Source organism: Plecotus auritus (genome assembly GCF_963455305.1).
Source record: "Plecotus auritus genome assembly, chromosome: 3".
Lineage (NCBI taxonomy): Eukaryota > Metazoa > Chordata > Mammalia > Chiroptera > Vespertilionidae > Plecotus > Plecotus auritus.
This window is the reverse complement of record NC_137772.1, coordinates 198,128,300-198,142,211: the sequence shown is the minus strand read 5'-3', so window position 1 is coordinate 198,142,211 and position 13,912 is coordinate 198,128,300. Positions and strand designations below refer to the sequence as shown.

The window sequence follows — 13,912 nt, the reverse complement described above, 5'->3', positions numbered from 1 at the left end:
AAATGAAGTAGGATTTCTAGCAATTTTTCCTTCAATGTATCCTTTTTTTAAGTTTAAGGGATAGTTTTTCTGGATAAGAATTGTGGAGAAAGCAGGGTATAGCAAGAATATAATTGTTGCTAATCTTTTAATTGTTGAGGATCTTGGTTTGAAACTCTTAAAAATGAAACTGAAATGATATTGTCAAGGTCAGTATTTGGCTTCAATCTGAAACAATATGAACTCAAAGAAAGAAGAGGGTAAAATAGAAACTTTAGAAACACAGATAGATAACTACAGACATTTTAGCCCCAAGTAGAGTATGCAGTTGAAGAAGAGTAATTAGTGAGAATGAGTGCTGAACCCTGGAGAAACCAGTGGTGAGATTAATAAAGTCCTTATTATAGATCTATCACTTCAGATTTTCTCATCTTCCAGTTTATGAAACTAGCTTTCATTTTTAATGCATAAACTCATTTCCTATGGTTCTAGCATTTTCAAATATAATTTCAAATTCAGAAGCCCTAAATGTGACACCAGGTGCCACAGTGAATCTATCATTTTAATAATATTTAAAGGACATTCATAAGCTCATTGATATTATCATCATTCTTTGTATATTTATGTGCTAGGTTTTACTATAGATAAAAAAAAATACCAGAAAATGTTGGCTAAATCTTTGTCTTCAAGAGTATATGTTCAGTAAGAGAAAACAATATGACAGTTACCATTCAAAGTGCAGTGTGATAATAACTATGAGACATAAAGTCTCTATTTTATGCATTTAGTATAAAATATTGATAGAAAAGAGTATTAGCTGTCAACGTGATCTTGGTAAATTAAAGATATAGAAGCAAGCAAAATAACTGTATCTGCCACAGAAAACATCTATGAAAAAAGACAAGTTCCCCTAAACTCCATAATATGTAAAAAAGTAAAAAGTGAACTGCAAGCCGATAGATGTAACAGGATAACAGAACCTGGTGACAGAAGTTAATAGCAGAGCCTAAAAGGCAAATAAAATAAACCTAAGATAATTCCAATATAACAGCTGTGGTCAAACAGTTGGAAGCAGACCTTTAACAAATTGGAATTCTGGAGGTTCTTGTGGATTGCTAAGAGGGTATAATAAAACAGAAAATTTGGTAGACACAACATTTGCATTACTTTTGGTGGAATTCTGAGTTCATGTTGTACCTAATTTCTGGATCTCTGAGAATTACCTTAATCCAGGAGACACATGAATTTGATCATTTTATCTGACCTCTTACTTTTCTAAAAGAGATTTTTAAAATAAAATGTGACCAAAGTCAGGAGAGTATTAGAATTTCCTATCATTATTTGGTGAGGCACTGCTTCAGCACGCCTACGATACCATCAGGTTGCTAGGAATAGTGGAGAATAATTCAGGAGAAGACACCTACAATACCCTTTTAACAATACACATTTATTTACAAACACTGCAGCCCCGGCCTGGTGGCTCAGTTGGTTGCAGTATCATTGTGTACACCAAGAGGTTTTAGTTCAATTTCCAGTCAGGGTACATACCTGGATGTCAGGTTCTATCCCTGGCCAGGGTGCTTACAGGAAGCAACCGATTGATGTTTCTCTCTCGTACTCTCTTTTTAAAATCAACTAACATGTCCTAGGGTGAGGATAAACACACACACACACACACAACACTGCAGAAATGTTGGATGATCATATGGAGTTACATACAAATTGATAGTATCTAAGATGAAAGCACAATATTTTCTTTTTTAAGTGAACAGGTAGATTATGATTAAAGTCACAGATGAGGGTGAGATTCCCAGGTTATTGCTTTTCCCATGTGTCCTCAGGCAAGTGCTATATTGCTTCTGGCTCTCAATTTTTCAACTATAAAGAAAATGTATTTTCCCTTGCCCAGCCTTTTTCACTGATTTTTTTTTTTTGAGAATTAAATGATAAAACATATGAACTAAACAGAACTATAAAAGATTAAAAATGGGCATCTGTATTTTAAGATACTTGATTAGGAACATACTGTGAGAAAAAAAATTAGGAAAACACTTATGGAAGGAAAAAAAGACATATTCTGTAACATATAGTTTGTTTTTGAGGGTATTTCTTATTTACAATCACAGTGCTTTAGTTTTATATTTTATTACCTCTTCAAAAAAAGTTCCATTTTTACTCAAAGTTAACATCTGCAGTTTATACTTTTGATGTTGGAGTAATATAATTAAACAATGAAAAGAAACTTATTCATGTTGAAAGACTTACTTACATTTCAATATCCTATCTAATAAAGAGGGAATATGCTAATTGACCCTCACATTGTCACAAAGATGATGGCACCCACAGCCAATAAGGAGGGAAAATGCTAATTGACTGCCACGCCCTCAAAGATGGTGGCACCCACAGCCACAAGATGGTGGCGCCCAGTCCCCTCAGCCTTGCTGTGCACCTGCCTCTGGAGTACCCCAGTCCCCTCAGCTCCCCAGCTACCCAGGGCCAGCCCGAGGCATAGGCAAGCCTCCGATGGTGGCTGCCCAGCCACCCAGGGCTGCCCGAGGCTCAGGTAACTAGGGCCTGCTGAGGCTTGCGCTGCCAGCAGCAGAGGTGTGATGGGGCATTGCCTTCCCCTGATCCCCAGGTCACCTCCCGCCCCTGAGGGCTCCCAGACTATGAGAGGGGGCAGGCCGGGCTGAGAGACCCCCATCCAGTGCATGAGTTTTCATGCAGCGGGCCTCTAGTTATATAAAATTGTTAGGATTCCTCTTAATACTTTTGCAAGTTTCTGTCACATCTATATATATAAAAGCCTAAGCGACTGTCCGACTATCCAACTGGTAGCTATGACATGCAATGACCACCAAGGTAGCTGTAACACACACTGACCACCAGGGGGCAGGTGCTCAACGCAGAAGCTGTCAAGCTGTGGTGACTTGGCAGCTGTGGTTCTCGGGTGACACACAGGGAACCAGAGAGCAGGGAGCCTGATTCCGAGGTGCATCACCCAAGAACCATCCTCTCGCAATCTGGGACCCCTAAGGGGATGTCAGGAAGCCAATTTCAGCCTGATCCCCACAGGCCAGGCCGAGGGAACCCAGGCTGAGAGCCTCTAGTTAACATAAAAAGTGGAGTGTAATTTAGTAAGTTACCATTGACAATCTGACTATCATCAGACTGGAAATTTCTACTGGTCAAAACTAGCACATTCTCTCCCCAAAGGCTGGCTTATATAGAAATTCAAATTACAATAAATTGTTTGCTTGGACGACTCTGAAGCAGGAAAAGAGGAATATTCTAATTTGAGTATTTAATGGCAATAGACTAAGATGATGAGAATCACTCACTATTATGTTGGAGATCATCTATCTCAAAATTTCCTAAATCATATTGCAATGGGCTGATAAAAGTGATATGCTCTGTAAAGCATAATGTGTAATCAATAAATTCTAGAAATGTGTTTCCTCACTGCAGGACTTCTCACAGCTTTTAATGTGCCAGTGTTTTTCTTGATGTCTCTGTGGGAAATCTCATAAGCTCTGTTTCCAAAACAGATTTGGGGATGGGGAGGGTTATATCTATCTGCTATCTTCCTGTACTAGAGATCCAGATAGACCATATTTAGACATTATAATACTCAAAAAGCTCCAGATTCTTCTCCCAAGATGTGTGGACATCTCTTTTGAGATGTGTGGGCCTGTGTGGCATGCCCAACAAGTACAATCAATCAGTGAACTTCATACTAGTGAGAATATAGCAGAAATTAACTCCCTGGATTGTTAACTGTGGCAGTGGTATGTGAGAGCTACCAAGGACATGAAAATGGAACAGACATAGAGGAAAGCAAACTTGGAACAGGATGAAAAGAAAACCAAGTTCTGATGAATAGCACTGGAATCGTAGGCCAAGCAGTGTCTGAAGTCAACTATACCTCCTAATTTTTATCCAATCAACACAAGGGAAACTTTATTGATGCTCATGGCCACAGGGTTCAGAGTTCAGGTAGAAGGTTTCCCTGTGGACCCAAGGAGGTAGTGAAGGGACCTTATTTGACCTCCTTCTTAGGGCACAGGTTGTTGGTATGGTCACACTTCTTCTTATGGCAGTTGACAGTACATGGATGCAGGTGGGAGTGACACTTGTGACAGGTCATCTTATCACAGTTGTACTTCTGGGCAAGCTGGTGGAGGGAGGGTTTGATGATACCACCCCTCAGATGAAACACGAAGTGCAGGGTGGACACTTGCTGAATATTGTAGTCTTTGAGAGTGCGGCCATCCTCTAGCTATTTGCCCACAGAGATCAGGTAGGATGCTGCTGTTCAGGTAAGATGCCCTCCTTGTCTTGGATTTTAGCTTTGACATTCTCAATGGTGTTACTGGGCTCAACCTCAAGGTTGATGGTCTTGCCAGTCAGGGTCTTTCTCTCTCTTTCCTCTCCCCACTCCTAAACCAACTTGCAACCGAAATAAGCTTTACTAACAAGGGCAAAATTAGAAGAGGTTCCTCAACTTTAGTCATTGGCTGATATTTTGTATATATTAATAACCCTTAAAATTATCACATTCTTTATGCATGTAAGTCATATCCTATATAATAAAAGGGTAATATGCAAATTGACCCTAATGGTGGAACAACCGAGAATGATTGGTAGCTATGATGCGCACTGACCACCAAGGGGAAGATGCTCAATGCAGGAGCTGCCCCTGGTGGTCAGTGAGCTCCCACAGGGGGACCTTTGCTCAGCCACAAGCGCTAAGGATGTCCGACCAACTGCAGGGAGCAGGCTTAAGCTGTCAGTTGGACATCCCCTGAGGGCTCCCAGGCTGCCAAGGGAATGTCTGACTGCCAGCTTAGGCCCAATCCCCCGGGGAGTGGGTCTAAGCCCTAAGCCGGCAGGTGGACATCCCCTGAGGGGTTCTGGACTGTGAGAAGGTGCAGACCGGGCTGAGGGACGCCTCCCCCCCCCCCCAACAAGTGCACAAATTTTCATGTACTGGGCCTCTAGTATTATATATAAAGACAATACCTTGGGAAATGTCTTGCTCTTGTCATCTAGCTCATTGAAGTGACTTATTTTATCTCTGCTCTGACTCAATATGTATTTGTTTTAAATTTACTAATCAAAGGAATTTTGTTTATTTGCAAGTTTTCCTCATTTTTCCCTCTGTACTACTGCATTTGAAGCATAATAATGAGTCCAATGAAATGGTTCTGACCAACTATTTTTATGTAAATCTCCCTGACTTGATGGGGTGCTTTTGGTTATTAGGACTGCAGCACATAGTATCTGTAAACTAAGCACACACAACAGTATCTGGCACCTAATAGACTTGGAGGCTGTTGGATTTCATCCTAGAAAAAGTAATCAATCTGCTATTTTCTATTGCTATGGGTATTGCTCTCTTTGGACTGCACATGTGCTCAAAAATTTGGTCTGCCAGTCTCTGTCCCCCTCCCTCCAAGAAAAGATGTTCCTACAATGAGTGATGTTTCTAAGAAATAAATATGTTAAAATTATTAATAACTGATATACTATTATGTTGAGGAGACAGAGGGAAGCTAGATAGACAGGGACTGGGACCAGGGGGGTGGGAATAAAACCAGGGAACCCAACTAAGTGGAGTTACTAAGGCACCCCAACTGGACTTGAAAGGAAGGGCATACTAGAGAGTCATGATCTTTAAAATATGTGAATGTTGCTAAGACAGATGATGTGCAGATTACCAGTCACAAGACAGGGAGGCATATAACCATTCCCAAGAATGTAATTAAGGCAAAATTCGTTGAAAACACCAATTAGTGAAAATATGTACTTGAAGGTGAAAAATATGGAATGCCCTAGGCTTAAATCTGAACTCTAGGTAATTACAAGTTTAATTAAGAATTAGAAAGAAAAAGGCTGATTATCCTGTGTCTTATGGCAATAAAATGTATATTCATTATTAGCCTTAGAACATATTAACTGGAACTGCTAAGGCTTAGCTTGTCCTTGATGGTTTTAATAATAGTGTTACATATTTCTATGCACTATTACCCCAAATGCCACATATTATGGAAGCAGAACAACTTTGTCATTTAGTTCTAACAAGTAAAAAAATAAAAGTAAACTTGACAGAATGTTATTTCTCACATAGCAGTCAAAAAATACCTTTCATTTATCCTGCATTTGTCCCACATCAGTGTCTTCTTTAACTCTAACCCCTCAAGGTGGGTGGACAATGTAATGTTTGCTTAATAGAGTCATATAGCTCATGAGGTATGATTCTTCTCAGTACAAAATCATGATTCTACCAATCACACTGAGCTGCTTTGTGACATTTAGAGCAGCATTTCGTTTCCAGAAGGTGGTGCTCTAGAATAGTTGGAAACAGGTTTGCTTCCATCTGAAACAAAGCAGACCTCCATTCATTAGCATCCAAGTGAACTGAAATTCTAAAGCCAAAAAAATGCCCTGCTTCCCTTTATTTGATAGCATTTAGAACTCTAAATCTTTTTCTGTGTCGGTGACCTAGCTTATTGTCTGGGAAAATTAGCAACACAATTGTTTAGAGATTGCAGAATTAAAACAAAATAGACAAAAACATAAGGGGACTTGATAGAAAAGTAAGCCAGTTTTACATAACCCTATATAGTTTCTGTTTTGACTTTTAATAAAGCTCATTTATAATTGTATTAAAATAACATTTGAAACCATGCAATTATATGATATGCAAAATCAGATAATTAGTTATGGAAACTTGTATCTCCCTATGATTACTAAGAATATATCTGAAATTATAAAAACCTTGGCCTATAAAAAGCATATGGAGAAGCTGAAAAAAAAGAGTAGAAAATTAGAAGAGACATAAAAAAAAATTCTTCAGTGGAGAAAGGTCAATTTTGCCTAGTGAAAATGTATGTGGAAGTATAGAGGTAATAAAGTTTGACTCCAGTAAATTGATCCATTTTCTATGCAGAGACAGATGGGGAACATTTGAGATTTCGCCTGAGACTGTGAATATTTCCAGCACATTTTTATTTCTGTCAGCAATAAGAATTTGTTCAATGGTCAAAAGTAAACCGTATTTAGAATGCCAAAGTCCACTTAAACTGTAAACTAATAATTTTCTGAAAGAATTGGAAGTCTTAGTCATAATCATTTATATCCTGAGAGCTACTTGTCTATTTGAGTATTGTTGTTTACCAGTTGTTATAATATACAAACCACTAATGCATCTCTAAAATAAATAACTGTAAAGTATGTGAAAATATTACAGGCTGACTTGAGATAAATAATTTAAAATGTATTTTGTGCAGCACTTAGTATATCACAAATGCATCAATGAGTCTCACTCTTACTTTACTAAGGTACTACATAGTTTAAAATAGTTGATGAGATCAAGAATAGAGTCCTCGACTCAAACATTTAAATACTAGAGGCCCAGTGCACAAATTCATGCACCAGTGGGGTCCCTTAGCCTGGCCTTCAGGATCGGGCTGAAACTGTTCTCCAACATCCCTCAAGGGGTCCTGGATTGCGAGAGGGCACAGGCCAGGCCATGGGACCCCACCATGCACGATTAGGGCTGGGGAGGGATGTAGGAGTTTGGCCAGCAGTGGAGGGACTGTGGGAGGGCTCCAGGACGTGTCCAGCCCATCTTGCTCGGTCCCGATTGACCAGACCCCAGCAGCAAACTAACCTACCAGTTGGATCATCTGCCCCCTGGTGGTCAGTGCATGTCATAGCGAGCAGTTGAGTGGCCTTAGCATATCATTAGCATATTACCCTTTGATTGGTTGAACAGCCTACCAGTCGACTAGACACTTAGCATATTAGGCTTTTATTATATAGGATGCATGCTGTTGTATTATGTCTGTCTTTCTTGAAATATGTACCAAAAATGTTTGGATTATTCAAAATTAATTATCTGTTGTCTTGGTTAAATTACAACTTCTCTGTAGTGTCAGTTCACAATGCATTATAGAAATATATACCGCACCCATTTGTAAGGATTTGGATGGATGCTTGCAATAAACCAGTAACTTATCTGAAGGGAGGAAGACTGAGGGGGACAAGATTACTTGTGACCCTTTGGCAATATTAATATCTATACTAATAACCCATCTCAAAATGTAATATCCTATTCAAATATTTTTAAATACGTGAATTACATTTATTTTCCTTTAAATTTGGCCTCAATTAGGGTTGTTTATAGAAAATGGATATAAAGAAAATTCAGTTACAAAGCTATAAAATGCAACTCTTTCAAATATTAACATCTGAAATTAAGTAGACCAAATATTCAAATTCAAATCAATGTTTCCAGTTCTCAGACAAATGGAGACATACATTACTAAATTTTCTAGGCAGGGTATAACTATTTATGTACAGGCCACAACTGCAGATAGAACTAACACAGTGTACATTCCTGACTCTCAATTTTGCTCAAAGATTGAAGTGATGAGGGATCATTATATTTTAATTAAACTCAACATAATTATTCACTGTGGGCATTCAATTATAAGATAAAATGTAACATCTTAAATACATTTTTTATTTGCTATGTACCAGTACAGACTTCTTTGCCAAATATACAAATATACAAACCACTAATGCATCTCTAAAATAAATAACTGTAAAGTATGTGAAAATATTACAGAGGGTACTAAGTGGGAAAGTTTAAGAAAAAATTAGGAGCATCTATTCTCTCCAAGATTATATATTTTTTTAGAACTTCAAACTCATCTTTACTTAAGTCAATGTTACCTACAATGTGTATGTTTATAAAAAATTAGGATAATCATTATATTAAAAAGTTAAGATTGTAACTACTCTGAAATTAAATCTCTTGTGAAGAGACATATTTTTTCAAAGATTATTTTATTTGATCCTAAAATACCCATAGATGATTGATATGGAATACATTATTCTATCTTTAAAAAGAGGCTAATAAACTGAAATGGGATGTCAAAAAATGTAAGTAAAAATTAATCTGATATGGGACTATTAGTTCTGGCCATGATAGAGTAATTTTCATCAAATTTACAATTATGCTGTGTATAATTGCAAAATTGGATGAAATTGGAAAACATAGAACTCTGGAGTGTGATCATTAACTGGAAGCAAATACATAAAAATGAGATCTACCTTGGATTATTCTGGCTTTTTTTAGGGATCACTGTCTAATGTAAGAAGTGGAATCCAAACACAGAACAGCAATTCCTTGAATAAAAGAACTAAAGATTGGATTTTTGGGCCACCAAGGTAACATCAATGATGAGAGAGAATCATTGATCGGCTAACTCCTGTTATTTGCAGGGAAGGGTACCAGAGAGAAGATAGCTGGACAGAGAACTTTTCCAATCTGAGTCAATGTCCTCTCGAGTCTTTGTTCAAATGTTAAGCTCTCCATGCATGGAGAGACACTTCAGAGACACTGGCACACTGCTATAAAGCTACAAACCTATCAAAGGTTCTGGGCATGGCAGTGCTAAACCACATTATCGACTTCACCATCCAGAGAGGAAAAGCCTTGTTGAACACCATAGGAATTCAGTTGAAACTCCAGAATCGCCAGGGCTCAGGATCAAAGCTGATCCATCCCCTACTGTAACCAAGCCCAATATGATCAAGCTGAGCCACTAATAAAATCACTTGCATGCCAGAGCCAAATTAAAGACTCCTCACCACAGTCTCCTGGCATAATCAAGAATATCTACAAAGGAGGAACTAACCTATGGGGATAGAATTTAGAACAGTAATTGTGTCTAGGAGCAGAGGTGGGAATTTCTTGGGAGAGGCATGATGCCATTTCCCCTGGGAAAATAAAAATGACCTATATCTGGCCAGGGCTCTGGGTTAAATAGGTATAGGTATTTTTCAAAACTCATCAAACTGTACACTTAAGATCTATACATTTCACTGAATGTAAATTATGTTTCAAAAATAATACATTCAAACAAAATAATAGAAAAAGGGAGGCATTTAAAAAATGTGTTGAATTTTTTTATGAGACAAAATAGGAATTTTATTCCTTGCTGTATTTATTTGGCTCCAGAGAAGAGCAAAATGAGTAAAGGAATAAAGGTTAATAATTTTAAGAAAACTTTTTTGTGAATGCATATATTTAGTAGAAACAATGTAATAAGGGTGTTCAAATACAATAAGGCCCAGCCCCAGGATCAAGATCTATTGACAATGAAATCTTAAAGTAAACATATCCGTGCTTAGTATGTTCAAAAATCAAGAGGATGTGAATAAAACACAGACTCTATTGTATAACAGGAAAGTAAAAATATATATGTGCAAATTGTAATACAAGGCAGGAAGTGATACAGGGTGTGATACAGTTTATTCTTGTAGTATCATTTATTAATTATTATATAATTTCCATACAAAAACTGTAAACTTCCTTTGGCCTCACCCTGTATATGCCTCAAAATTTGGTGAGATAAAAAGCAATGCAATTTCAGAACAGCAGAAAATAGTAAGAAGGTTTTCATCTGAATAACTTAAACCCAAAGAGGTGAAAATAGACTCACAAGGAAAATAGCCATCAGAAATCATGGCCACTGAAAGTATTCACTTATATCTCAAATGTCCACAATATAATTCCAGTTTATCACTATCCTTATGTTCAAATTCTAATTATGGATGGTACAGTAAAGCATAACAATTAGTAAATCAAGTTAGCCAAAAGCCAATCTGCTAACTTCAACAAATTTTATTTTAATATATTTTTATTGATTTCAGAGAGGAAGGGAGAGAGAGATAGAAACATCAATGATGAGAGAGAATCATTGATTGGCTGCCTCCTGCACACCCCGAAATGGGGATCGAGCCCCCAACCCGGGCATGTGCCCTGACCTGGAATCGAACCATGATGTCCTGGTTCATAGGTTGATGCTCAACCATTGAGCCACACTGGCTGGGCAACAAATGTTCTTTAACTTTCAAGAGGGTTGTTAGCCACATGTTGTCTTCTGGTCTCAACTCCTTAAGCTTCATATCTCAGCTCTACTCTCCCCCTGGCAACGCTATGAGCCATAGGCAGTGAGAATTTTCTCATGCTGCTCCAAAGAGGAAAAAATGCTTATTGAGCTTGGATTTAAGAAACACAGGCAATTTACTCTAATCAGTTTAAGGATGAAGGAGGAATATGTGTCTTGATTTTGTTTTTATTTTTTAATGTAGAGGAATTTTCTCAACCTGTCGTATTAAGCTGAGAAAAAAAGTCTAATATCCATTTAAAATCAATCCTCTATTTTTTTGTGTGCACTTTGTACTCTAAACACTAAATTTACATACACTTAATGATCTAAGATAGTTTTTAGTTGCTATTGCTTTCTAGAATGGATGTCTAGACTTTATAAAATCACATTTCAAATTAGTCCATGTATAACCATTATTTCTCAGCTTTATATCAAACTATGTGAAAATACAGTCTAACATGTGAACCTATGACAAAATGTTTATTGGAATCACTGTAATAATTTCTGGCCTCAACATTCAATAGATAAATTCTTTTTTTTTAATATATTTTTATTGATTTCAGAGAGGAAGAGAGAGATAGATACATCAATGATGAGAGGGAATCATGGATTGGCTGCCTCCTGCACATTGGACCGAACCTGCATCCCAGGCATGTGCCCATGACTGGAACTGAACCTGGGACCCTTCAGTCTGCAGGCCGACACTCTATCAACTGAGCCAAACTGGCTAGGGCAATAGATACGTTCTTTATTGTAAATATTTTCTGAAAATAATTATTGTAGAACAATTATATTTTTATTCTAAATTTATGGAATATCAAGACTTTGTACTATTCATATAGAAATAGTCAGTTTGAATCTCTGATCTAGTTTTGTAAGTAATGTAAGATTTTAAGAAAAATAATCATTTGAATCTATGTAAATTGTGCTTATATAGTTTTAATCCAAACTCAAGATACCCAAAATATAGCAGTCTAAACAAGAAAGAATTTTCTCTCTCTCCCTCTCTTCCTTGTATCTAAGGTAAACATAAGAATCAGCACTTCAGTTTTGTCATCCTTGGTACTCTATTCATTACCATCTGCCGTGTGTGTGTGTGTGTGTGTGTGTGTGTGTGTGTTGTGTGTGTGTGTGTGTGTGTGTGTGTGTGTGTGGAGTGGGGCAGACGGGAGTGTGCACATGAAGTCCTATTAAGGGCACAACTGGGAGAATCACATATCACTTCTTTTCACACATCATTGAATAGAACTAATAACTTGCCCACATCTAGTTGAAAAGTAAGCTGGGAATGTGGCCTTTGACTGATGGCCACCTACTGTAGGAGCTGAAAACTTGCAGTCCACTCCCAAATATCCAGGTGCACACTTCTTCCCTCTATACACTCGTGCACTTAATATTATAAAGTCCCATTCAAAAAGTGGAAGAGTACAGTATTATAGTAGTAAGTATAGCTGGCTTCCCCCAAAATTGAAAGAATAGGAATAGCAGAGATGTCATTGTTCAAAGCAATGATCAAATCCTAGGGGATAGGAATTTCAAACATTCCCTGCTATGCCATTTCCTTGATGAAATCCTGATTGTATTATCAGAGAGTAATTTCTTTGTCCCTTGTCATTTATAGTTCCTGTTTTCTTGACTTTGGGATATTTCTTTTTGTTATTTCTACTATCATAGAGACTGGTTTGCTTGTGACCACCCTGATTTATGCTCATGAATTCTTTGTTCTAAAAACTTCTTAAGCATGTGGGGTCTCTGACTCAGACATTCAGGGTTCCCATACATATGTATGTATTACATTTGATTATCTTCTCTTGCTAATCTATCTCATGTCTGTTTGATTATTAGACCAGCCACAAGAATCTTAAGGGTGGAGGAAAGTTTGTTCGTCCTGCACAGTGGCGCGGTGAGCAGGATAAACTCTCTGGCTGGAACTCTGCACTTCCCCACGCGGTGCAGCAGATGAGGAGATCCTGGGGCCTCTGACACAGGCCAGCAGAAGGTAAGGGTTCTTACCATGTCACATGTGCTCAGGTCTCTCTGCAGGATCCGGTGGAAGCAGAAACTGTGAGAATCCTTTTCTTATTTTCAAAATTTTGATTGTCAGAAGAAAACATTTGTGAAACTAGTGACTCTTGGTTACCTGGTATGAGTATTCACGGATTTGTTTTTTTCTGTCTTTGTCTTGTTTCTCCCCTTTCATCTTGTTATATGTCCTGAATAGTTGGCCTTATGCTAGTGAGAATTTTCTCTCTGGCTTCTACTATCCAGAGTGCACTTGTCAAGTTTCCCCTTGCTCTCTATCCAGCTATGAGAGACTCTCAGGGAGATTTCTGTGTCTGTCTTGTTCCTCCCAGACATGGTCTCATGGGGAAAGCATGTAATTGTCTGTGTATCGGGACAGCTGTTTAAACACCGGGCTCCCCATCTTTCCTAGGCTAACTCTGGGAGGACACTTTATCTTGTGAGGGTTGCATCTTTCTGCCTTTCCCTTTGGGCATGCCTCTTGCATCCACAGTACTGGTTTGAGTTGCTATAGATCCTAAGCCAGATAGTGGATCCTTTTAATTGGAAAAACTTCTAAATTGAAAAGATAGAAAAAAATGTTGTTAAAGAGCTCTCATGTTGTTATAATAGCTAATCATTAAGATTATCTTATTAAGATGAAAGGACAGAAATTAAAACAAAAATCAGAGTCCACTCAGACCTCTTCCTATTTGCCTTCAGACATTTTCAAATACTGTAAAATATCAGGACACTGGAAGTACAATTGTCCTGCACTTTAGAAGAAGAAAATTGAAAGAAAAATAATGGTGAGATCTTACCAAAAGACAACCTGAAAATTTTATGTCCTGAGAACTGAGCTTGGTAACTGTCAGGCTGGAAGCTTCAAAATATGACCAGACAGAAACGTGACCTGAACTCCATTTATGGCTGGGGACCCACCAAACTGCTGCCATCCCTCAAGG

The 13,912-nt window shown here is 37.9% G+C and overlaps 1 protein-coding gene across 1 annotated transcript; it reads right to left on the bottom strand.

The window, feature by feature from the left end:
* Nucleotides 1-4,018: 4,018 nt before the first annotated feature.
* On the bottom strand, nucleotides 4,019-13,146 carry LOC308244287 (ubiquitin-ribosomal protein eL40 fusion protein-like; the record flags this gene model as incomplete). The annotated part of the gene is made up of 3 exons (XM_080660237.1): nucleotides 4,019-4,215; nucleotides 4,308-4,419; nucleotides 13,087-13,146. 3 exons carry the CDS (start codon nucleotides 13,144-13,146, stop codon nucleotides 4,019-4,021), a joined length of 369 nt encoding a protein of 122 aa, XP_080516363.1.
* Nucleotides 13,147-13,912: the final 766 nt, after the last annotated feature.